Source organism: Paroedura picta, chromosome 8 (assembly GCF_049243985.1).
Source record: "Paroedura picta isolate Pp20150507F chromosome 8, Ppicta_v3.0, whole genome shotgun sequence".
Lineage (NCBI taxonomy): Eukaryota > Metazoa > Chordata > Lepidosauria > Squamata > Gekkonidae > Paroedura > Paroedura picta.
The window spans coordinates 94,171,805-94,196,304 of record NC_135376.1 but is presented as its reverse complement, the minus strand read 5'-3'; the positions used below and the strand labels follow the sequence as shown (position 1 = coordinate 94,196,304).

At 44.4% G+C, this 24,500-nt stretch overlaps 1 protein-coding gene across 4 annotated transcripts; it reads left to right on the top strand.

Annotated features, from left to right (window-relative positions):
• Window positions 1-5,889: 5,889 nt before the first annotated feature.
• On the top strand, window positions 5,890-22,995 carry LOC143843970 (pulmonary surfactant-associated protein D-like). 4 transcript variants are annotated; one of them, XM_077350857.1, is made up of 6 exons: window positions 5,890-6,340; window positions 8,252-8,310; window positions 12,152-12,361; window positions 18,501-18,599; window positions 20,265-20,348; window positions 22,515-22,995. In XM_077350857.1, exons 3-6 carry the CDS (start codon window positions 12,169-12,171, stop codon window positions 22,892-22,894), a joined length of 756 nt encoding a protein of 251 aa, XP_077206972.1. In that variant the 5' UTR covers window positions 5,890-6,340; window positions 8,252-8,310; window positions 12,152-12,168; the 3' UTR covers window positions 22,895-22,995. The 4 variants fall into 4 exon arrangements, with proteins under 4 accessions (XP_077206972.1, XP_077206969.1, XP_077206970.1 ...); XM_077350858.1 differs by lacking the exons at window positions 5,890-6,340; window positions 8,252-8,310 and adding exons at window positions 10,587-10,742; window positions 11,851-12,004; XM_077350854.1 differs by lacking the exon at window positions 8,252-8,310 and having other exon boundaries at window positions 5,897-6,340.
• The last annotated feature ends 1,505 nt before the right edge of the window (window positions 22,996-24,500 follow it).

Sequence of the window (24,500 nt, the reverse complement as noted above, 5' to 3'; positions counted from 1 at the left end):
CTTCCCCTGCCATTTCAGTCACGAGGGGGGGAAGAAGATCAACTTGCAAGCTAACCCGGACTTGCACACATCTCCAGCTATTTGCTTGTTGCCACAACCTCTTGCCAGTGGCTTTCTCATAAAATGGATCCTCGCCAAAGTTGCTTTTTACCCCCATGGAGGAACCTCCTTTACCATTCTATGTGTTTGCAAACATCACCCAGCAATGTCTTATATATATATATATATGCATATATATATCAACATCTTCAACTGCTGAACCAGTTGCTCATCCTCATCAATCATCATGTTCAACTATTCAAGGAATCTCCAGCTTCACTCCCACCTTTACCAATGGGACAAGGGGGGGAGGAAGTTTTTCAAACTGTATTGTCTGTATTCCAAATTGTATTGTGCCCTATATTTCAACTCACTGTCTATTGCATTGTGCCTGTATCATCAGTTTTAAATAGTTTGCTAGTTTATGTATATAAGTTTTGCTAAATTGCTTAGCTTTATCTTGTTCTTATTGCATTGCTTATTAGAAGCCATTGCTTAGTTCATTGCCTAACTTTTTAGTTTCTACCACTTTCTGCTTGCTTCATAGTAATTGCTTGATATTAATTGCCAGCATTTTTAGGATTGCCTAGTGCTCGCATTCTAAAATATTGCTCAGGTACTGCCCACAGTTTCCTGCCTGCCTAGAATTTGGTTTTCACTGCATTTGCTTTTTGTCTATTGTTTGCTAGATTGCCTTGCTCAATGTATTAGTTTGCATTGGTTCATTGCTTTATTCATATGGTGGAGACCTCACGCTTAGCTAGTTCATAGTTCATGTATGTTACATTTAGTTTTGAGTGGTTGTGGTAAAGAGGAACAGCAATTTCACAGCTTTCTTTAAGTCACCCAAACCCCTCCTAAATGTGTTTTGTTTTTAATTTGGCTTAAGTTTTTGTAGTTTTTGTAGTGGCAGAAGATGGCCCCACTTTTCTCTCTGAATTTCTAGTCTGAATTTCAATCTTTGCCGCCACTAACACAGTATATTGGTCTGTAGTGAATAAATTGGACATATAATTCACTACAGAAGGGGGGGAATGTTACGCATGGCAGGATCCCTGCCTTATGCCTTGGCACACTGTCTTCTATAACCAATGGCACCCCACAATAGTCTAGGCTTAAGCTAAAGCCATGACACTGCTAGGGTCAGCCAAGCCAGGCCAGACTCCATCTTAGAAATCTTGCTCTCTGCCTCAGGTTTGGAAATCCAGGTGCCTCCATGCCCTACTCTCGACCCCCCCCCCCCCCCCATTGTATTTCTAAGTGAGTGGACTGGCTTCCTCCTGTTTGCCTAAGGGCTCCTAGGAAAATCCTTTGTCTTGCAACATTTTTCACACTTGGCCCCTCTGCCAGGGGGGTATTTCCACCCCATACCCTGCCAGCTAGACCTGATGGCTCTCTTCCTCAGAGCCATTAATACCTTTATCAAAATCCATTTACAGCCATCACCCCCACTTGGCCAGGTATTGTCCTAATCTCTGGGGACCCTGGAAACTTCCAGCACATGCTTACCTGAGCCTTGTCACATAGCCCCCTTCCCAAAATCCTATAAAAACTGTGGCTTCACACAGCCACTCTGAGTGTCTTCCAACCCGGGACCTCCCACGCTGGTTCGTGCTCCTTCCTCTGACCCACCACTCCTCGGACAGGTAACTATCAAGCCTTCCACTCTTCCTCCCCCTTCTCTATATGACTGCTTGTATGTGTGTTAGCTATTTGTGTGTACTTTTGTTATTTTCCTTTCAATAAAAGCTTATATTAATATTTTACCTTTAAATCTGTATTTGCCTTGAGTTCCCACGGGCGGAATAAACCCTCGTATACAAAGGTAACGATCCGATAACGCTAAGTTACCCCCCCTCTCGCAGCATTTGAGCTAATATTCCCCACAAGCTCAAAGATACGTGTTTTTAGGACACGTGTCCAAGCAATTTGGGTAACACTACCCCTGGCCTAGACCTTTAAGTCAGGGCTCTCTCAGCCTCACCCACCCCACAGGGTGTCTGTTGTGGGGAGAGGAATGGGAAGGCGACTGTAAGCCGCTTTAAGCCTCCTTCCGGTAGGGAAAAGCAGCATATAAGAACCAACTCTTCTTCTTCTTCTTCTTAACAGAATTTAAATCCACTCACTTCCAACAGCAAGGTGCAAAAATCCACAAAATCACTTACAAAAATGAGCAAGCAGTAGAGTAGAAAAAACTAGTACATTTATCAATGTACACAATGTGCACAATTTGTCCGTTGCAGGGGTGGGCAAACTGTGGCCCTCCAGATGTCCATGGACTACAATTCCCATGAATTCTGGCAGGGCTCATGGGAATTGTTGTCCATGGACATCTGGAGGGCCACAGTTTGCCCACCTCTGTACTACAGAGCTATCAAAATGTTGTGTTTTTAATATACCATGCAACCAGTCCTACAGGCTTACAAGTACTGTATGCTTAGACAATATGACATTATGTGATTTTTAATACAATTGAAACGTTTACATGTTTAGATGATTCAAATGAGTAGCTGTGTTGGTCTGAATTATTATGTTTAGATGATGAATGACAAAGTCATATTTGGTATTAAATCAACTTATTGTTTCCAACGAATTGTTATTTAATTTGCTTATCCAAAGTAGTCTTCCTTGTGTTTTTTACATACTACAATATCTTCTCCAGAAGACATTCTTTTGACAAAACGTGAGGTCAATTTCAGGATATAGGAAAGCTCTGCAAATATTTTGAGAAACCTCATGGCATATTGTTTCACTAGAGTAGCTGTGTTGGTCTGCAGTAGAAGAGCTGGGCTCAAGTCTAGGGTTGCCGGCTCTGTGTTGGAAAATACCTGGAGGTTTGGGGAGTGGAGCCTGAAGGAGGCCTGGGGAGGGGATGGACTTTATAGAGTTTACCTGACACGAACCCTGGGTTCCTGCCCTGCTTGCTACATGTATGTGCTTATTTTCCAAATAGGCATCTCGGCCGAACTCAGGAGCAGTGCCCCTCCTTTTGCTCCTCACTTGCATTTCAAAGATCTCATCCAACTTCCGCGGCACCTCGCTATCTCCCTTCAAGGTTGTCTTCCCCGGATATCCAAAACAACAGATGTGTGAACTGCTTTAACACCTAGCTATATCAAAAAGCGGTCAGATTCTACTTACCTGTGTGAATGCCTGAGTCTCACCTAATGCCAGTCTCTGATCTTGCCTCCTTTCCCACGGCCCAGATATATAGGTCCGGCCACCCCCCTACCCTCTGTCTCTGTCAAAGTTTCCTGTCTGTGAACATATGCAAAGTATGGACTCTGTTTGCTGACTTTTCCAAATAAAGACTTTTCTACTTAAAGCTTCACCCTGAAGCCCGAGAGTGATGTCTGTGAGGTGAGTATGCGGGGGTTCAACTGCTTGGTTCCTGACATTACCTTCCTTAGCAGCCATTTTTCATGAGGTGAAATGATTTTAGTCATGTGAAGACTGGCAGCCCTGTTCAAGTCCAGTATTACGTTAGAGACCTACAAAATTCTTCAGGATTATAACTGAGAAATCTTGTTGATCTCTGCTGATTTCCCCCTTCCCAGTTACCAGATTTCCCCCTTCCCAGTTGATGCGGGTTATCCCCCTCTTTCAAGTCACAACTCCTCCCCCTCCCCCGCAGATTATCTTCCCCAAAAGAGAAGAATGCTGGAAATAAATGTGATGTGCCTACATGACCTGGAAGTGATGTATGCCAGCGGTCCCCAAACTTTTTGCGGTTGCGGACCGCCTCTGGGGGTGGGGAAGTGCTGGAAGCCAGGGCGCAGTGCATGCGCGTTTTCACCAGCAGGGGGCACTAAAGCGCATGCATGGCAGCTCCGCGCATGTACATTTGTGTCCGCCGGCGTGCCCCCTCGCAGCAAGAAGCTCGCAGCAAGAAGCTAGCTGGGCCACGAGCGAAGCTTTGGCGGCCAATTTGCTCACAGCCTGGTGAGCTTCATGATGCGGGGGGGGGGAGAGATAGACACAAATGCGCATGCGCAGAGCTGCCATGCATGCGCATTAGTGCCCCCTACCTGCTGTGCATGCAGAGCCACACTAAATGAGGTTTCCTGAGTTCACAGGATGTGGGCAGGGTTGCTAGGCTCTCTTCTCCTTGATGTTCATTGTTCTAGCTCTCTCCCAGCCAGCCACCCAGGAGCCTTCCTGTTATGTCTGTGGACATTTGGCCACTGATGCAAATGAGGGCTTCTGCCAGCCAAGGAACTAACCAATCAAAGGAACCTGTTAAGGTCCAACCAGATCGCTCTGCTTAGAGCCAATCGGATGGCTCTGCTTAGGGCCAATCAGAAGCAGCAGTGGGCTGCCTGAAAGGTATAAAAGTGCATGAGTTTGCCTGTTTTTCTCTGTTCAGTATTTGGAGTTTGTTGCTGGAGTTGCTAAATAAAAAGAGCTGTTCTGAAGAATTGGAATCTGTGTTCACTGAACCCGCAGACTTAATACTTCCCATCTTCCTCTCATCTCTCTCTGGCTGCCTTCCAGCAAAGCCAGTCAAAGCTTGACCCTTTCTTGCCAATCCTGACTCTGCTCCTTCCTGGCTCTCATGTCAAAGGGACCATGGCAGCTGGCCATCTCCTTCCTGGTTGTGGCACTTGGGTTTCACCCAGGAATGCAGCCACAGGAGGGTTCCTAGTCCCACGACATGTTTTTCCCCCTTACTGATGACATTGAGAGCATCCAGGTTTACTTGTGAGTTGGGGGAAGTCACTGATCCTGCAAGGAGAACTCTTCCCACAGGCTCGGCTGTTCTTTGATGGGCAGAGTGCAGCTGCAAAATAAACACACCAGAAAAAAAAAGAATAGAGAAAAATATACTGGATTGGTGGATAAAAGAAGTCACCAAAGTTGAAGGCAGGCTTAATGGCTTGACATCTGGGAAAACCTGCACTAACCTTGTGAATCCCAGAGCCAGGAGGCAACATCAGGGGAGGGCCTTGGCCTCCATGGCCTCTTGTTTGCCTTGCAGAGGACCTGGTTGTCCACAGTGTGAGACAGGATGCTCGACTAGACAGACCAGCAGGTCTCTTCTGATGTTCTTCTCATGCTCCATCCCACACACAGCATGGCTCTTCTTATCAGGGAAAGGCCTCAGTCTCTATGCCATTGTTGTCCCTCCAGAAGAACTGGTTGGTCACTCTGTGAGTCAGGATGCTGATCTAGATGGACCCCTGGTCTGATCCAGTAGGGCTCTTGTCAAGGGAAGGCCTTGGCCTCCATGCCCTGTTGTTGGCCATCCAAATGAACTGGTTGGCCACTGTGTGAGGCAGGAAGGCTTGGAGGGGGAAATGCAATGTAGCCTATGTCCCGACCTCACTACCGCCCTCCTCCCTCCATTCCCTGTTCAGCGAAGGTGGCAGATTCCCCCCCCCACACACACACACACATACCATTGCAAGCACCATAATTCTCTTTTTAGGTGCTCTTACCTAACTGCTTCCTTCCCATCCTCTTTGGTCCGCAGACCCTCATCCCTTCTGCTGCCCCCCCATTGTTCCACCAGTCCATGGTTGCCCCGGACGTCTTCCCTCCCTCTCTGAGTACCATGTACACTGGGCGCTGCCTCCAAGCCACCCGCGTAGCGTCCAGTGTATGATGTGCTGGGGAGGGAGAGAAGGCATCCGGGACAACCATGGACTGGCATAGACTGGCGGGGGGGGGGGGGGGGAGAGAGAGAGCAGCAGAAGGGACAGGGGTCTGCGGACCGAAGAGGAAGGGAAGGCTGCACTTAGGTAAAAACAACTAAAAAGAGAATTATGCTGTTTGCAATGACTGCATGTGGGGAGGGGAAGATGTGTCAGGGAGGTTTTACAGTGTGGAGGGGACTTATAGCGTGATTCACTATCTCGAAGATGGGAGGCGTCTCACCATTTTGGCCACTGTGCAGAAATGCTACAAGAATTGAACATGGGGCCTTCCACATGCAAAGCAGGAGCTCTACCACTGAGCCACAGCCCCACCTCATGTCCTAAGTATATTCAGGATTCTCTGACTGTTGTCAACTGCACATAGATTGCAACATTCGAGATAAAGGGACGAGCTTCGCTGGAATTCTCATGGATAGACAACTAGTGGGTAGACACAGAAGGCACCACAGTGCATTTGGGATAGATTTAGGTGATCTGTGTTGGTCTGAAGCAGCGAACGAAGTTGGAGCCCAGCGGCACTTTTAAGACCAACAAAGTGCCATTCAAGAGATAAGCTTTCGTGTGCAAGCCCACTTCCTCAGATACACTGGATCTGAAGGACTCAGATGTTGCTAAAACATACAGAGGAGTCCCAACTGCATAAGGTACGTCGGTAACTTTTCAGTGCTTCATAAATAGCACCCTTTGGTTGCTGTTGTTGTTGTTGTACAAGAGGAATACAGGTATGACAACCTTTCCATTCCATTTATCAGAGTTAAAAGCAGGTTGTTCGTGTTCCTGTTAGAGATTTACAGTACTACAAAAATTTTACTTTAAGGAACAGGAAGCACTGCAATACTTTCATCCAAATATATATTTTCAGAATGCACACTTTTGCATTTCGCCGCCTTATGTTTTTCCATTGGTGATTGTCACCGAGTATTTTGCTGATGGGAACGCTTAGCAATTCAAACCGCAGCCCCTACACTTAATGGGGGGAAAGAGGCCCTGAATGAGAGTATGCAATCTCACTTCGGAGTGCTTTTCTATTTGGTTTCTGCATGAAAAGTGCAAATGGCAATTTATAATTCATTTTCTTTAAGCCTTGGACATAAAGGACTCTATATTTGCACGAAAACACATTTATTCAGAATTCCTGTTGATTTCAGTAGTTACAGTTGTAACCTTGAGCTCTAATCTCTAAGGAGGCTGCTTGTGATTTTAAATCATACTGAGTTGTAAAAACAAACAGTTCTAGATGAATTCTGCTGTGGTGCTCCTTTGCATAAGCAAACCTAATTAGGGCGATTAAATCCACAGCAACACATAGTGACGGGAAACAACATAAACTTCTTCCGTAAATTGGGCATGTTCAGTGGCACAATTGCATGAGTAAGACGAAAATAAAATTTCAGACTTACAGAGCGATCCTGTGCAGAGTTACTCCAGCATAAAGTATATATTGAAAGGATTTGCTCAGTGAATGAAAGCCAGGCTATATGACCCTTCAGACAGGAGAGATTCAGTTTCAGCTTATAAAGGTTTAATAACCCACGAGCTTTCCACCTAAAAAGTTCCGAGAATTTAAAAAAAGAAACAGAAGTTTGACACGTCGACACAGTTTGGACATAAATTGCTCAAAAACAGTCTTAAGCTCACAATATTGGAAGAGGAGGAATATTTCAACATCCCTTTTCTCCAAAATGGCTGTCTTTCGGCTTCGTATTTTGGACAGCGCAAGAAAACACAGACTGAGTCAAATTCCACCATTCGGTAGTCACAGTGACGGTGGTCTGGAGGTATTTGGGGGAAACAACCCTTCATCTTGTTGGCAGAGTAAATAACACAGTGAGTTTGCACAACCTGATTCAAGAGTAGATAAATGTTTATTTAGGAATTAACACATTTGCTAGTGCAGAGGAGACAGAGAGATAGTTGCTAACACCATGCCTAGCTCTGTGTTGTGTGTGTGTGTATGAGAGAGAGAGAGAGAGAGAGAGAGAGAGAGAGAGAGAGAGAGAGAATTGTGGCTTCCCTTCACACCATGGCACTGGCCGCCTTGGGCTTTGATAATCACCAAAGCGACCGAATCATGCCAAAGCACTCACCCCTGACCTCGCTCTCTCTCTAACAGTCTTCTTGCTGCCCCCTGCAGGGTCTTTTTCATTTCTTCTTTGTATACTAGACGTTGCCTATTCCCACACCCCTCCTCAATGTCTAGTACACAAAGTCCACGAGAATCATCTTCTTAGGTAGACCTTGAAACTTTTCTCTAGAGCAGCCTTTCAGGACTTTTTTATTGATGAGAAGCCTCTGAAACGTTCTTCAGGCTTCAAGAAACCCCAGAAGTAGCCTGATCGTGCAGACATCTTCCTTCATTTCTCTATGCCGAAAAGCAGTCTTTATGTCCAGATGTTCCACATACATCTTCCTTGCTGCTACTCTGCTCAAGAGCATTCTTATTGAAGTGTGTCTTATCACAGGCGCAAAGGTTTCATTGTAATCTTCTCCAAACCTCGGAGAGAATCCTTTCGCAACTGATCTGGCTTTGAATCTTTGTACTTCCATTTCTGCAGCATGCTTGGCTTTGAAGATCCATTTGTAACCTACTGCTGACTTATCTGGAGGCAGTTCTGTAAGTGTCCAAGTTTGGTTCTTGAGTTCTTCTTCTGCAGCTTTTCTCTGTTTTTTTGCTTCTTTGGCAGGCATCCTTTCTATGTCTTCCCATGTGGAAAGCTCAGGTACAATTTCTGCCTTCACTAGATGAGAAAATATCTTTGGTGGTATGACTTTGCTTGATTGATTATCTGACACTTGCCTCTGCAACCCCTTCTGGTTCTTGAGGTCTTCTCTATTGTCCATAGTGCTCTGTTTCTTTTTGTTGTGCTTCATTTTTCTCTGTTGGTGTTGATTCACTGCTATCTACTTTCTTCATACATATTTCATAGAATCATAAAGTTGGAAGGGACATCCTGGGTCATCTAGTCCAACCCCCCACACTATGCAGGACACTCACAACCCTATCAGTCATCCACTGTAACTTGTCACCCTCTTGAACCTTCACAGAATCAGCCTCTCCGTCAGATGGCAATCCAGCCTCTGTTTAAAAATCTCCAAAGATGCAGAACCCACCACCTCCCGAGGAAACCTGTTCCACTGAGAAACCGCTCTGTCAGGAACTTCTTCCGGATGTTTAGATGGAATTTCTTTTGAATTGATTTCATCCCATTGGTTCTGGTCCGTCCCTCTGTTTGTTTATTGTATGGCCAGTTTGGTGTAGTGATTAGGAGTGTGTACTTCTAATCTGGCAAACCGGTTTGATTCCGCTCTCCCCCACATGCAACCAGCTGGGTGGTTGGGCTCACCATGGTAAAGTTAATAAAGCTGTTCTGACTGATAGCAGGGCTCTCTCAGCCTCACCTCACTCACTGGGTGTCTGCTGTGGGGAGATGAAAGGGAAGGCGACTGTAAGCCACTTTGAGACTCCTTCGGGTAGAGAAAAGCGGCATATAAGAACTAACTCTTCTTCTTCTCCTTCTTCTTCCTTCTACTTCTTCTGTTGCTGCTGCTACTGCTGTTGCTACTATACTGCCCCTTTGTGATTACTCACCTTGGGGAGGTGAAAAACAGATTTGCCCAACAATCAGTATAAGGGGAGCCCCATGCAGATTGAACATCAAATTCCCAGTCAGGAGTCTGGGGACCACTAGGGGTCCATGGGAGCTCCAGAGGGGTCTATGTCCTTTCCCCTCCTGCCTTAATGGACTTGGCCACATCCTTACATTAGAAACTTCAGCCTTAATTGGGTTCTGTGGAAACTGCAGAGGGGATCCGCGGCTTTCCCCCTCTTTCCTTAATGGACTTTGCCACAAGCTAGGGAAACAGCCACTTACATGGTTCCCCCTCCAGAGCATGAGTGAGTTCTGTCATGGTTTCTGCCCCTGGGAGGGGGCAAAGCCTGCATGCCTACTTCAACCTGAAACTACCTCCTGTCTCTCCCTCCCAGTCCTCCTTGAGCGTGCCTGTTAACGTGGGTGGCGATGTCACTTCCAGGAGGTGTGGCAGGGAGGTGTGGCCAGCTGACATCACTTCTGGGGCTCATCAAAACCTGAGAAATAAATCCAGGGGCTCCTTCATGGTCAAAAGTTTGAAAAAGTCCACATAAAGTTGGTAACCGCCTCCCCCTCTTCCTGTCACATGTCTCTGGTGTCCCATGGCTAATGGCATGTCCTTCCAGCTTTCCAGCTTCCATGCTCAGGGGATCCTGTGACAATAAGAGGGTTTGGTTCAAAGAACAGACTTTAAAATGGGAAGAAACACAGCTGAGAGCTTAGAAAAAGAAAACAGAAGTTTCAATCATTACTTTTCTATTGGCGGAGGCTGAGGAAGTAATGGAATTGACGTGATTGGCTACTGCTCTCCTTGCCTGTGATAGGTTGAATGGGAAAGCTGCAAACGGATTGGTGAGAAGTCTAGACAGTTCCAGAACTGTTGAGTCAGTTGGGGTTCAGTTAGAGGAGCAGAAGATAGACAGCTGGGGATAAAAGGAGAGCCTTAGAAGAAAGCCAAAGGAGCATGTATGAGAGGGAAGGTTGTCAGAGGATCCGTCCATGGGCTCATGGGAATTGTAGTCCATGGACATCTGGAGATCCACAGTCTGGCCACCTAGAGCAGGGGTAGTCAATGCTGGCAGGGGCTCCTGGGAATTGTAGTCCATGGACATCTGGAGGGCCACAGTTTGACTACCCCTGACCTAGAATATAGAAATCCTAGTGGTTGCAGTAAGGATGTATTTTTGTTTTACTCCCTTTGCTTCATTTACTTCTGAACTATACTCCTCAACGGAGATGTAAGGCCTTAAAGCTCACAGTGCCCATTTTCTGCAGGGGAACTAATCTCTGTAGGCTGGCAATGAGCTGTAATTTCAGGAGATCTCCAGGCCCCAGCTAGAAGTTGGGATACGGCTTGTCTTCCTTGTCACCAATGGGGAGCTAAACTGAATAAATTCTGAGCCTTGAAGACCACTGGGCTAGAGGAGAGGAATAAGAACCACAGCATATAGGAAAGGTGAGCAGGATCCAGCTGGATCTAAAGACTGTTGAATTGGTCTTCCTCTGCTCCTTTTCTTGTGGTGCCAACTCTCGTTTGGGAACTTACGGGCGATTAGGGGGTGGGCTCTGGGATTCAGTAACAAGAGGGTCCTCAGTTGGGTATAATGGAATACAGTAAGGGTGCAGCTCTGGCTTGGAAAGTAACTGGAGACTTTGGGGGTGGATCTTGGAGAGGGTGAGATTTGTGGAGGGGAAAGACCTCAGCATGTTACATTGCAGCCATTTTCTCCAGGGGAGCTGATCTTTGTCAGATGGAGATCCATTATAAAAGCAGATCTCCAGGCCCCACCTGGAGGCTGGCAACCTTTCATACAATCCACCCTCCAAAGCAGCCATTCACTCCAGGGGAATCGATCTCTATCTGTGGAAGAGCAGCTGTAATTCCAGGCCCCATTTATTTTGTGTGTTTGAGGGCACAGCCTGTCTCATTATATGAGCTGCTTTGGGAGTAGACTTGCTAACTCTGGACTGGGAAATTCCTGGAGATCTGGGGATGGCACTTGGGGAGAGTGGGAGTGGGCACTTTGGGAAGGGGAAAGAGTATAATCTCACCAACCTTCGAAGTAGCCATTTTCTCTAGGAGAGCTAATTTCACATCTCCTGGAGAACAGTTGTAGCTCCAGATCTTCAGCCCTACCACCAACCCCAGAAGTGGGCAACCATATACAACAGGGAGGCAGACAATTGTCTGATAAGCAAGTGGAACTAAATGCTCCTGAAATTGTCGTGCACTCGGTGGAGGAATCCTGGTCCTGTCAGAGCTCTCTCAGCCTTACCTCCCTCACAGGGTGTCTGTTGCAGGGCATAGGAAGGGAAGGGAATTGTAAACCGCTTTGAGTCTCCTTCGGATAGGGAAAAGTGGCATATAAGAAAACTCTTCTTCTTCAGTAATATCAGAGCTCTCTCAGCCCCACCTCCCTCACAAGGGATCTGTTGCGGGGAGAGGAAGGAAAGGCCGCTTTGAGACACCTTCAGGCAGTGAAAAGCGGAGTATAAAAACCAACTCTTCTTCTTCATGCAGATTCTGGATGATTCAGTTTAGTTTTTTTTTTCCTTTCGAAAAGCAAATGTTTTAAAAATAGCTATAAAGTCAGGCAGACTTTGCATGACCTCAAGTGCTGCAGAGTGAAAGGAAGTTGGCTTGCAGAAGAGAAAAAAAACATCTGAGGGAAACACAGAGCAAAAGTGAAGGGAAACGCCGTGGATAAACAGCCCAAGGTAAGTCCAATGACACCTTTAAGACCAACAAGGTGTAAGCTTTCATGGACACACACGTGTCTTCAGGTATTCCAACCGAACATGGTTAGCCACCGGAATCTATTTTCAGGCCTCACAGTAAGCACCATGCTCTCATTCTTCCCTCAGGCCGATCCCTTGGAACCATGCAGCTTCCTTCTCTCTTCATCCTCATGCTGGGCCTAGCACTGGTGGGAGCATCAACCCCTGAGCCATGCAACTGCGGAGAGAAAGTGAGCGTGTGCTCTCTTGCTGCCGGAGTGCCGGGCATCCCTGGTCACCATGGGTTACCGGGAAATGAGGGCAAGCCAGGTGCCAAAGGTGAACAGGGAGAGCAAGGTACAGGACTGTCACTTTATGTGGGCAGAGAAATCAGAATTGTAGCACACTGTGGATGAGGTTTTTTTAAATATATGGTGCAGGGAAGGTGTTGCGGCTCTCAAAGGTAAGAGGAAATGTGCATTCACAGCAGGTGGGGAATGTTTTTCTTTAATATAAAACAGGGGTAGTCAAACTGCAGCCCTCCAGATGTCCATGGACGCTGGCAGGGGCTCATGGGAATTGCAGTCCATGGACATCTGAAGGGTGCCGGGTCTGGGCTGGAAAGTGAGATCCATCTGTGAGTGCTCTTATAGGTCTGCCTCCCCCTCCCCTCGTGAGCACATGAGGGGAGGGGGAGGCTTCTTCATGCTCAATCCCATTGGCTTAGTCCTGACTGAGGCCTTTAAAGAGCACCCTCATTCTGCTGAACAGGCAGGCCATTGACCTCTGCACATCCGATGGGCTCTTCCACACACACCAAGTGACAAACTTTCAATCCACTGTCCCCGTACTTTGCAACTGGTTTTCACTGAATGAAATGGGAAAATCCCCTTGCAAATGGTTGCTGAAGTGGATCGACACTGCAGTATTTAGCAGGTGTGAAAGCGTGAACTTCAGTATCAGTCAGCCCCTGCTATGACTCCCACCCGGCTCCCATGCAGGAAACTCTCTGCCCCAGCTGACTCCAATGTAGAGGAGGGCCCATTCCGCACACATTAGATAATGCCGTTTCAATGTTGGATTTCCCTGTGCAGAACAGGAAAATCTACTTCTAAAGTGCATTGAAAGTGCATTATCTACTGGGTGCAGAATGGGCCCATATAAAGAGCTGGGTATTAGCTGCATGTCTTTTGCATATTTATGGCATGTGAAACAACAATCCATCTAACCTTTCCACTTTGCTCTGTCATGCTAGACCAGCTCTGGAAGGAGCAGGGGGAGGGAAGATTTATGGGGACCGGGAAGGGTAGGCAGAGTTCCCAGTCTTGCAGATAACATCCTGTGCTGCCTGCACATTTGCTGTAACAGAAAACAGAACCTATCCCGGGCTATATTAAACAATTCCACAATAAATACAAATAAACGTTTCTTATCTCTTCTTGTAAATTTATGTGTATAAGCACAACCAGAACGGCCTCTAGATTAAACCGTTTTCAATTTTGTTTTCCTCAGTGGTTGTCCTTCTAAAATACAAAAGCATACAATTAATACAGGCTTATCAACCATTTTTACAAAACAGAAGAGAACATATTTAACTGAACATAGTCATTATTCTAGTCTACAATAGTACATACCTCCTATAATTTTTATAAACATACAGTCATTGTTTCTTTAATATATATATAAATCAAAAGCCAGCTTTTTGGCTATTATCGTAAAACTTATAAAAATTATAAAGATTATACTAAAGGGCCAAATCTTACCTTTAAATTATATTATATATATGTGGCCTTTGGCTCTCAGGTTTGGGGAGGTCTGTTCAAAAGACTCTTCCCACTGGGTTGTAGACTGCCTCTGGTAATTATATAGCTGAGAAACTTACTCCATGCCACACCTAAAACCCGGCCAAGACTTACCTTGGCCGAACATTGACGCAGCGGAGGGCTTGCTGAGAAGAAGAGGCGACCAAACAGAGGCCCTCTAGTGTGCGTGCTGTCAGAATGCAGCACGCACAGCGTAAAGGGCAGGGCGGAACCTGTGGCGGCTATTTAAGTCGCCACGTGCACGGGTCTCGCCCTCTTCGCCAGGAACGCTGAGGGAGCTGCTTCCCTCCCACCCACCCTATGTTGTTGTATACAAAATCGTCAGGGTTATAAGGTGGATGTTTTGTTTAATAATTGTCACAGCTGCGGGTTTGCATGGGATGGAGCCTGTTGGCAGGGAGGCCGGTGTGCAATCGGACTCCCTGGGGTTCGGGGCCTCTCCTGAGGCGGCGCGTATACGAGCGCGGCTTACCCAGCTGGGAGGCCAGGGGCTCGTTTGCCAGGTGGCCTGGGGGCAGTCAAAGCTGGTTGACGCCAGGTGGCTCCCCCGCAGAGGTCGCTTCCCTTAGTGGCGGACTTCAGTAGGCAAGGGGATCTGCTCTCCCGGCTGGGAACGGTGCGGGTCCCCAGGGCGCCTCTGGACTCCGTGGGTTGTTGGTGCAGTCTGCTGACTGCTAGGTCAGGCTCCCTCTCCCATGCTGCGCCAACCCTCCCGTGGGGAGGTAATAAAGCTGTGGCCTTGTTTATCCCAGCATTTGTGTCGCGTATTATTCCAGCACATAATGCCCTCCTGCAAGTCAATACCAATTAAAGCTGCAGTCTCATCTAAAAGCAAAGAGTTCCAAACATATGTAAAAAATATATTTTAAGGGCTCTAAATTCTCCCAATTGGCCATGAAGCCTATCAGTTAGGATTTAAATTAAGCCTATCAGTTAGGATTTAAATTTAAATTTAAGCTCACACGTCTACTTAAATTGAAATATTATTTTCCACAGTCTATGGAGATTACACAGCCAGTTAGATTTAGAGCAAAATCAACATTTATACCCTTAATAGAGGTACCTGAAATAAGCACTTTTGAAAAAATGGTACTTAGGGATTTGGAGTTACTGAAATACAAGAGAAGAAATGCCCCTTTTAATCTTACCTAAGAGGAATTTAATACTTTGCAACAGTTACAATCTGATCCAGACATTACTATAAAACCAGCTGACAAAGGAGGAGGTATAGTAGTACTGAACACAGAGGATTATAGAAATGAAGTCCTCAGGCAACTAAATGACAGAAAATATTATAAACCTGTTAATTATAGTTGTATTAATGAGATCATAAGAGTGATCAGGATTGTAATACATGAGGGCTTGGGACTTGGATATATTAATAATAATGAAGCTGCTTTTCTTGAAAACAAGTACCCAAGGATCCCTCACATATATATTTTACCAAAAATACATAAACCTGACCGTCCACCCATAGGCAGACCAATTATTTCACAATGTGGATCCTTCTTGGAACCTTTAGCCAAATTTATAGATTTTCATTTTCAGAAGCTGCTTCCAACTCAAGACACATTGTTAAAAGACACTACCCACTTTATTAACCTCATAGAAAAATTAAGGGTACCAAAAGGAGCAGTATTAATGACTATGGATGTCACATCCTTATATACCAACATTCCATTGGAAGAGGCAAGATTAGTTATACAAAATTTGTTAGACAATAGACAATTATGTATCCCACCTACACACTTTTTGCTGGATTTATTGGATTTGATTTTTGAAAATAATTACTTTGAATTTGAAGACAATTTATACTTACAAACTCATGGAGTCTCTATGGGCTCCCCGATGGCCCCGACCATCGCAAACCTCTTTATGATTTACCTTGAAAACCAGTGGTTATACAACGATATTACTAATCCATTTAAGTCTGATATTAATTTTTATACCAGATTCCTGGATGATATTTTTCTTGTTTATTTAAATCCGGACTCCATAGAACAATTCATACAATGGGTTAATAGCCAGCATTCCACAATTAAATTTATAGGTCATCATGACATGGTGGAAGTACCATTTTTAGACACTTTGGTCACTTTAAAACCAGATGGTAGATTGACCACCACATCATACAAAAAACCAACAGATCGTAACACACTTCTTCATTTCAATAGCTTTCATCCTCCCCACCTTATAAGAAATTTACCCTATGGGCAATTTTGGAGACATAAACGTATTAACTATTACTCCTCTTCTTATGAAAATGCCAGTAAGGAATTAGGTAAAGCCCTTGAACATCGTGGCTACCCACCATCTATTATCAAGCAGGCTAAAACTAGGGTAGATGCCAAGGAGAGACATGATTTATTACAGTACAATAAGAGAGTAAAAGATCAGAAATTGACCTGTGCTTTTGATTATTCATATTTTGCCACAAATATCAGAAAAATATTATTTAAACATTGGCATTTAATCAGGGACTTACCTGGATGTGAAAATGGGTTAAGATTAGCATGGAGGCGCAACCACACTATAGGTGAACTAATTAATAAAAAACAATATAATACTGAAACATCAGCAAGTAACTTTCCTAAAGGCAATTACAAATGTGGTACATGTGGGGTTTGTAAGTATTTGTTACCTATCAAGGAATACAGAGCAACAGGTAATGGCTTCTATGTGAGGATCAATCGTTTTATTAACTGTTCAAGTAAAAACTTGGTATACTGTATTATATGTCCATGTGCGCAATTGTACATTGGTATTACCAGCTGTCCAATTAGGGTCCGGATCCAGGAACACCAGTCCAGACTTAGACACCAGATAACAGATGCTCCGATGGTGACTCACTTCATGGAAAAAGGACACAAACCAGAAGATTTACTATTCTTTGGACTTGAACAAATCTCAACTGTTGGACACCACAAGATGGACATCAATAAGATCTTGAGACAACGTGAAAGTTTTTACATTTACTCACTGGAAACCATGAGCCCTAAAGGCTTAAACACAAATTTGGAACTTTCTTGCTTCCTGTGAGGTAGCACCTGCAAACACAAGGACTGCAAAATGATGCTGTAATTTCTTAAACTTAAGATCAATAGCCTCTATAGGGGTACCTTGGAAGAAAGTTTATTATAATTTAAATCCTAACTGATAGGCTTCATGGCCAATTGGGAGAATTTAGAGCCCTTAAAATATATTTTTTACATATGTTTGGAACTCTTTGCTTTTAGATGAGACTGCAGCTTTAATTGGTATAGGTGTGGCATGGAGTAAGTTTCTCAGCTAGAGTATAATTACCAGAGGCAGTTTACAACCCAGTGGGAAGAGTCTTTTGAACAGACCTCCCCAAACCTAGGAGCCAAAGGCCACATATATATAATATAATTTAAAGGTAAGATTTGGCCCTTTAGTATAATCTTTATAATTTTTATAAGTTTTACGATAATAGCCAAAAAGCTGGCTTTTGATTTATATATATATTAAAGAAACAATGACTGTATGTTTATAAAAATTATAGGAGGTATGTACTATTGTAGACTAGAATAATGACTATGTTCAGTTAAATATGTTCTCTTCTGTTTTGTAAAAATGGTTGATAAGCCTGTATTAATTGTATGCTTTTGTATTTTAGAAGGACAACCACTGAGGAAAACAAAATTGAAAACGGTTTAATCTAGAGGCTGTTCTGGTTGTGCTTATACACATAAATTTACAAGAAGAGATAAGAAACGTTTATTTGTATTTATTGTGAAATTGTTTAATATAGCCCGGGATAGGTTCTGTTTTCTGTTACAATAATTTTGAACCGTCCCTTTCTTTTCGTGGTGCACATTTGCTGTGGCTGGTGCCAAACTGGGATCGTGCCCTCCATGGTTTTGCCACTCTGGTTTTGTACTCTTTTACTTGTGACATTTGCATGTGTGCAAATGTTTCCGTTACCATTCCAATGGTCACAATCAATTTTTGTAAAATATCACGTTTTCCTGCCAACCCGAAATTTCTCCCAGATCTGTATAAACATATGCCCTAGCCCTGGGTGGTCCTGATGTGCAGATGCTTCAATCCACAGAAAGTGAGAGATGGAAGGGTATATAAATGGATGGATGATAGGTTGATAGAGAGACAGACAGATGATAGATGGATGGATGATGAATATCAGTTTGTTTGTTTATTAGTCACCGCTCTGAGCCAAAGCTGGCTCGGGGTGGCTTACAATTTGAAAACAAAAATACAAAGTAGCATTAAAATATGAACTAATCCCCAAAACTACAACAATAACCCAGAATGGTAGACAACAATCTATCCCTCCCCCCTACCCTCATCAGTGAACTCCAGAATACCGAGCCAGCACCCACCCCCAGGAAACCCTGTGTCGGGCAGATGGTGGATATCATAGATGGTAATAGAAAAGAAAGGAAAAGTGGAAAGGGGTGGGGAGACACAGAGATCTTCCAGCCCTAGCCCTGACCAAACGCCTGGTGGAAAAGCTCCATTTTACAGGCCTGCAGAACAGCTCCAACAAGGCCCTCAGCTTGTCCGGGAGCTCATTTCACCAAGTTGGGTGGAATTGTTCTTTATTCTTAAAGATAAGGGCAAAATGGCTGACGGGAAATTGCTTGCCTCATTTGTTTTTTCTTTTTTGGTTCATTCATCAAATGACTTCTCAGGGTTACGAGGGACACAGGGAATCCCAGGGAAAGCCGGACCTTCTGGGCCTAAAGGAAATCAAGGTGAAAAAGGACAGAAGGGGGACAGCGGAGGAAGTGGTAAGAGCTGTAGAAAGAAAATGATATGTAGGAATAATGGGTTATGTCTAATTTCCATGCATAAAGTTCATAAAGAAAGAAAGAAAGAAAGAAAGAAAGAAAGAAAGAAAGAAAGAAAGAAAGAAAGAAAGAAAGAAAGAAAGAAAGAAAGAAAGAAAGAGTCAGATTACACCGTTCATAGTCAAAAGACAGAGGGCAGAACAAGTGTGGTGGGAGTATTAGAGTGACCCAGATTCAAATCCCCACTCTGACATGAATTTCACTAAATGACCCTGGGCCATTTATTCCTTAGCCTCCTAACCTACCTTACAAGGTTGTTGTGAGGATAAAATGGCAGACCTATATGCTGCTCTGTGTCTTCTTGGGGGAGGAAAGTAAGGTATAAATCTCTACATAAATAACAAATAAAAGGAAGATGGGAAGAGAAGATGCACAGTTTCACTGAAAGGATATTTTAAGTTGTTTGCAGCTGGTTTCTGTTCAATGGCCAAAATGGATCTTTTCTTGCTCCTTTACAATTGACTGTAATTATAGCTCATCTCCAGAATAATCAGTTCCCCTGGAGAAAATGGCTGCTTTCTACTCTACTGAGGTCCCTCCCTGACCCAAATCCCGCTTAATCCCAGCCCCACCACCAAAGTTTCCAGGTATTTCCCACTCAGAGCTGGCACCCCTAGTTGGGAGTCTTAAAGAAGCTGCCTTGGCCTCCCCACTCAACCCCAGCAGCAAGAACTTGTATTGTCCTGAGGCTTTGGCCCTGCATGAACTTAAGTTCCAGACTCAGATTGAGGAGGGGGTTTATTCCAGCTACTTCTTGGCCTCTAAGAGCAATTCTGACCCTGTGCCACCTGAGCAAGTTCTTGCCCATTAGAGCATTTTGCATGATTTCTCTGCCAGTTGTGTTACAAATTGTTGGAATTGCAATCAGCAAACAACTTGAAGTCAGCCATTGTTAAGCTGTTTAAGCAGCTGTGCTATGACTGTGTGCTCACTAGTGGTGCCAGGTGGTCAGCACTGGGAACTGCAGATGATCTGTGCTCAAATCAAGTTTAATTCGGGTATTTTTTGCCCAAAACAGTCTGAAATGCACCTGCCTAGCATGTAGTCTGCTGAGCCAGCCATAGAGGCTTGCAATGTGTTTTCTTTGCAACCATATGTTAAGCTTTTGTACTCTGTAAGGAGACTGAAGCAGATGAGTATGATATATATTTCTATAAATAATCTTTCTCAGTGTAGATTCTCTCTCTTTTAACCCTCAAAGCACTGTGAGTCTGGATCTGTGCCTCATCCACAAAGGCAACTAATAACTGCATACTGTCAAAATGCTCTGTTACTCTGCAGCACTAATTTTCTGGAGAGACCTAGGGTGGAGGCAGCATACGGAGCCAGCCCTTCAGGGCACCAGGACCATGGTGCTTTCAGATTAACATCTTATGCCTACTTTTGCTGTAATAAATAATTTATTCGTTCGTTCATTCAACTGTAATTGCTTATTCATTTATTCAATACGGGATATAATATTCTACACAAACATCAAATTGCAGTCCCATACAGTAAAACTTGTTTAGGCTTGCTGAAATAAATGTGTTATGTGCAGCATTGAAATTTTGCCTTCTGTTTGTCCTATAATACAAGAGGAACATTGTTGTTGTACCCTTTGTTTAGAACTTGAACTTCTCAGAGCCCAGATTAATGACCTCCAAGCGCAGATGGAGGTGCTGCATGGAACCACAAGCCTAACACAGAAAGGTAAGAGGGACGGGATGCTTTGCCACCCTGTAAATCCAAACAAGACAGAGCTGTTTCTGTCCAGCTCAGCCAAATCCTGATGAGTGGCCATGCTCTCCAGATTTCAAATCAATAACATAAATGTATCTGCAACAGTGAGATCAGCCAGCATGTCACCAGCATGCCCTTTGGCTCTTCCCATCCCAGATCCATCTCTTGGGGCGGCCATTTCATTTGGTCGTTTTAGGACACTGAATGTAAGTTTCAGAGGGCAGCTGAGTTGGTCTACAGATCAGCAGCCATATTCAAGTACAGGAGAACCTTAGATATTTAGGAGATGAGTGTCACCAGGTATCTGACAAAGGGAGCTTTGACTCTTGAAAGCTCATACCAGGTCTATACCTGGTCTGTATAGTGATGGGCAAACTGTGGCTCTGCATTTATACTGTTATTAAATTTTTGTTGTTATTAGTTGTTGTTAACCACCCTGAGCATAGGAAGGATGGGATATAAATATTATTATTATTATTACATTAGTTTCTGCAAATAAGAACTGGATTTCAATGGTACTTCCCAGCAAAATGAAATAAAATGTCCTATACCTGTGAAAATACTACTACTACTACTACTACTACTACTACTACTACTACTATTACTACTACTACCGCTACCGCTACCACTACCACTACTACATTTTTATACCACGTTCCCTTGCGGCTCAGAGCAGCTTACAACATAGCTCCATATTTGCTAGGGATGTGCTTGAAAAGATGCTAAGTGCAAACCTGTGATGTCAACATTCCCTCCAGCTGAATGATTCTTGAATAAGGTGGTATTTGAAATTCGGATGAAGCATTTCTGTCTATTGAGGGATCCCAAAAATGCTTCTGTTGAGATTTATTGACACACAGCTTATCTTTAGTCATATAAATAGTTGTTAAAGATTGTCTTGATTGTAGTTGATTGGGAGGGAAGGCAATCTTGTCACATCTCAGAAGCTCAACAGAAAGACCACCAAGGAGGATTCTGCAGAGGAAGGTCACAGCCAAAAACCTCTGAACTGATTTTCCTTCCCCACTAGTGAAGTGCTCGATTTGGAGACGGGCTAGTACAGACCCATAGCCACAGTGGTGCAAATAGGGGCTGGGCACCATCAGTCCTTTCCCATGTATCCCCTATGATGTTGTATGTAAACCGCCCTGAGGCATATGGAAGGACGGTATAGAAATCAAATCAAATAAATAAATAAAACAAATAAATGCTCTTTCCATCAGGACCAGGGATTGCTCTGAAATCTGTCAGGAGTCTTACACATGGAAATTCTTTATGTAAAAAAGGAAGGAGTTGAGATTAAAAGGTGTGAATACTGTCATAAATCTGGCAATGGTGAATTCTCTGTGCATTTGACTAGAACAGAATTAGTCATTAGGAGGGCTGAAGAAGGGAGTCATGTTCTGTTGGAGTAAAGCATAAAGAGAGAGATTTAAGGAATGAAGGCATAAAATGGTGCTGTGGCAGTCCCAGAGCTCCTTACAGCATTGTTTTCATTTTCTGTAATTCCATTTTCTGCACTGATGATATAGCACATCTGAGAGTATTTGGGCACTTTTGTCATTTTGTAATCCTAGTTCTATTGCATTGTTTATTTGGTCTTGCATGCAATCAGGAAAGGGAAGGCAACTGTAGGCCACTTTGAGACTCTTTCGGGGAGAGAAAAGCAGCATATAAGAACTAACTCTTCTTCTTCAGTAATATCAGGGCTCTCTCAGCCTCACCTACCTCACAGGGTGTCTGTTGTGGGGACAGGAAAGGGAAGGTGACTAAGCCACTTTGAGACTCCTTCAGGGAGAGAAACGCGGCATATAAGAACCAACCTTCTTCAGTAATATCAGTGTTCTCTCAGCCTCATCTCCCTCACAGGGTGTCTGTTGTGGGGAGAGGAAAGGGAAGGCAAATGTAACCCGCTTTGAGACTCCTTCGGGTAGAGAAAAGCGGCATATAAGAACCAACTCTTTTTCTTCAGTAATATCAGTGTTCTCTCAGCCTCATCTCCCTCACAGGGTGTCTGTTGTGGGGAGAGGAAAGGAAAGGCGATTTTAAGCCACTTTGAGACTTCTTTGGGTAGAGAAAAGCAGCATCCAAGAACCAACTCTTCTTCTTCTAACATTCTCTCTATCTCTTTTCCAGTCATTCTAGGTCACATTTTCCCACATTTCGTCAGTGTCGGACTAAAAATATTTGTATCCAAAGGAGCTGAAGGCAGTTATGAGAATTCCAAAGCAGCGTGTTCCCACTTGGGTGGCCAGATGGCATCTCCGAGGAATGCTGAAGAAAATAACGCCCTCTCCAAAATCGCTGCCAAGCTTGGAAAACATATATATCTTGGAATGAATGACATGGAGACAGAAGGTGCTTTTCTGCACCTGAATGGCGAACGGATGCAGTACTCAAACTGGGCACCAGGGGAGCCAAACAGTGAAATTGAGGACTGCATAGAAATGTATACAAATGGAAAATGGAATGACAAGATATGTTCGGAGAACCGGCTAATAGTGTGCGAATTATGATCCATTTGACTTGGAATGTTTCCCAAATCAGTTTCTACTTCATAGTAATTTTGGTTAAAAAACAATGCTACAGAGTTCACATGAAACACGATCTTAAGAAAGGATTCTGCAAAAAAAAAAAAAAAAAAAAGGATCTTCGTTGAATGTTTTAAAAATGTCTGCTCATTTATTTATTTCATTTATAACCCACCACTCCCAGTTGCAGCTGGCTCGTGGCGGGGAACGTAGTAAAATCCCCACAATAAAACCATGATAAAACAAGAAAAGAAATGTTCCCTCCCTGGCAGTGGAAACCAACCTGCCACCCCTGCGATTTCGGCCGCGCATGCACAATGCGCGGGCGGGGCAGTTGCCCTGCTGGTCCCCAGCCTAAAAAAGGTTGGGGAGCACTGCTGTATAGCTTATCTTCACACAGGAAGGTTTCTCGAGGTCAGCTATTTGCAGAACCCCTGTCTTTCTGATGATTACACAGAGACCAGAGACTGACCTTTCGGCCCTGCTCCTGCCTGGGTGTGCCCAACAGCAAAGAGCAGGGACTGAATTTGGCAAATCTCTACATTGAGGGTCAATACCAAAACCTGGTTGTTCCAGAGAACCAAGGGTACAAAACTGAGACCAGGTTGTTCTACACACATACCATAACCAAGAGCAATTGATGGGAGTTTTGAGGGCAAGGAAGTGGAGGTTGCAACATAAAACTATATTTTCCAGAGATTCCTATGGCTACCCTCCATCCCTATGCGCTTTTAAAAACATTCTCCTTACCACTGCTTAGTGTGGTGGTGGTGTTGAATGACTTGCAGCCATTGGTTCGCCAACCTCCTGTCAGCATTCTCAGCCATACAGAAAGGCATACAAAGGGCAAGGATTAGGATCATGCCAATACCCCTAACTCAAAAGCACTGGAAGTTTCCTTTTGAGAGTGTCTGTGCAAGGAGTGCCCAAGCTCTGGCTCTCCAGAGGTCTGTGAACCACAATTCCCATGAGCCCCTGCCCACTAGCCAGGCTGGCAGGGGCTCATGGTAATGGTAGTCCAAGGTCCTCTGGAGCAGGGGTAGTCAACCTGTGGTCCTCCAGATGTCCATGGACTGCAATTCCCATGAGCCCCTGCCAGCTGGCAGGGGCTCATGGGAATTGCAGTCCATGGACATCTGGAGGACCACAGGTTGACTACCCCTGCTCTGGAGAGCTAGTTTGGCCACTCCTGGCCTAGAGTTCAGCTGAGAAAAAAACTGCTAACTCCTTTGTAGGTCCAACTGTGGGAAAGAATTCCAGAGCAGCTGCAAGAGCCATTAAAGAAGCAGCGCAGAAGCAGCCCCTCTGCACTTCTATAAGCGGAAGACTGAATTACCTCTTTCTCTGCGTCACTAGGTATTGTTTTCTAGGATTGGCTGTGCGTTTCTGTTAACATCGTTATGTTCATAGCTGTTGTGATTTAGTTCTACATCTAGTTGTGAAGTTGTGGTGTTTATGATCAACTAGCAAAAAACCCATTGTGTATACTATAGAAATACAATGGGCTCTAGAGAAAGGCCATTGGGGCTGGGAGAAGTCATCCATGAGGCCTTCCTTTTTCCCTACCCGGTTGCCTGTTTGATCCCAAAAA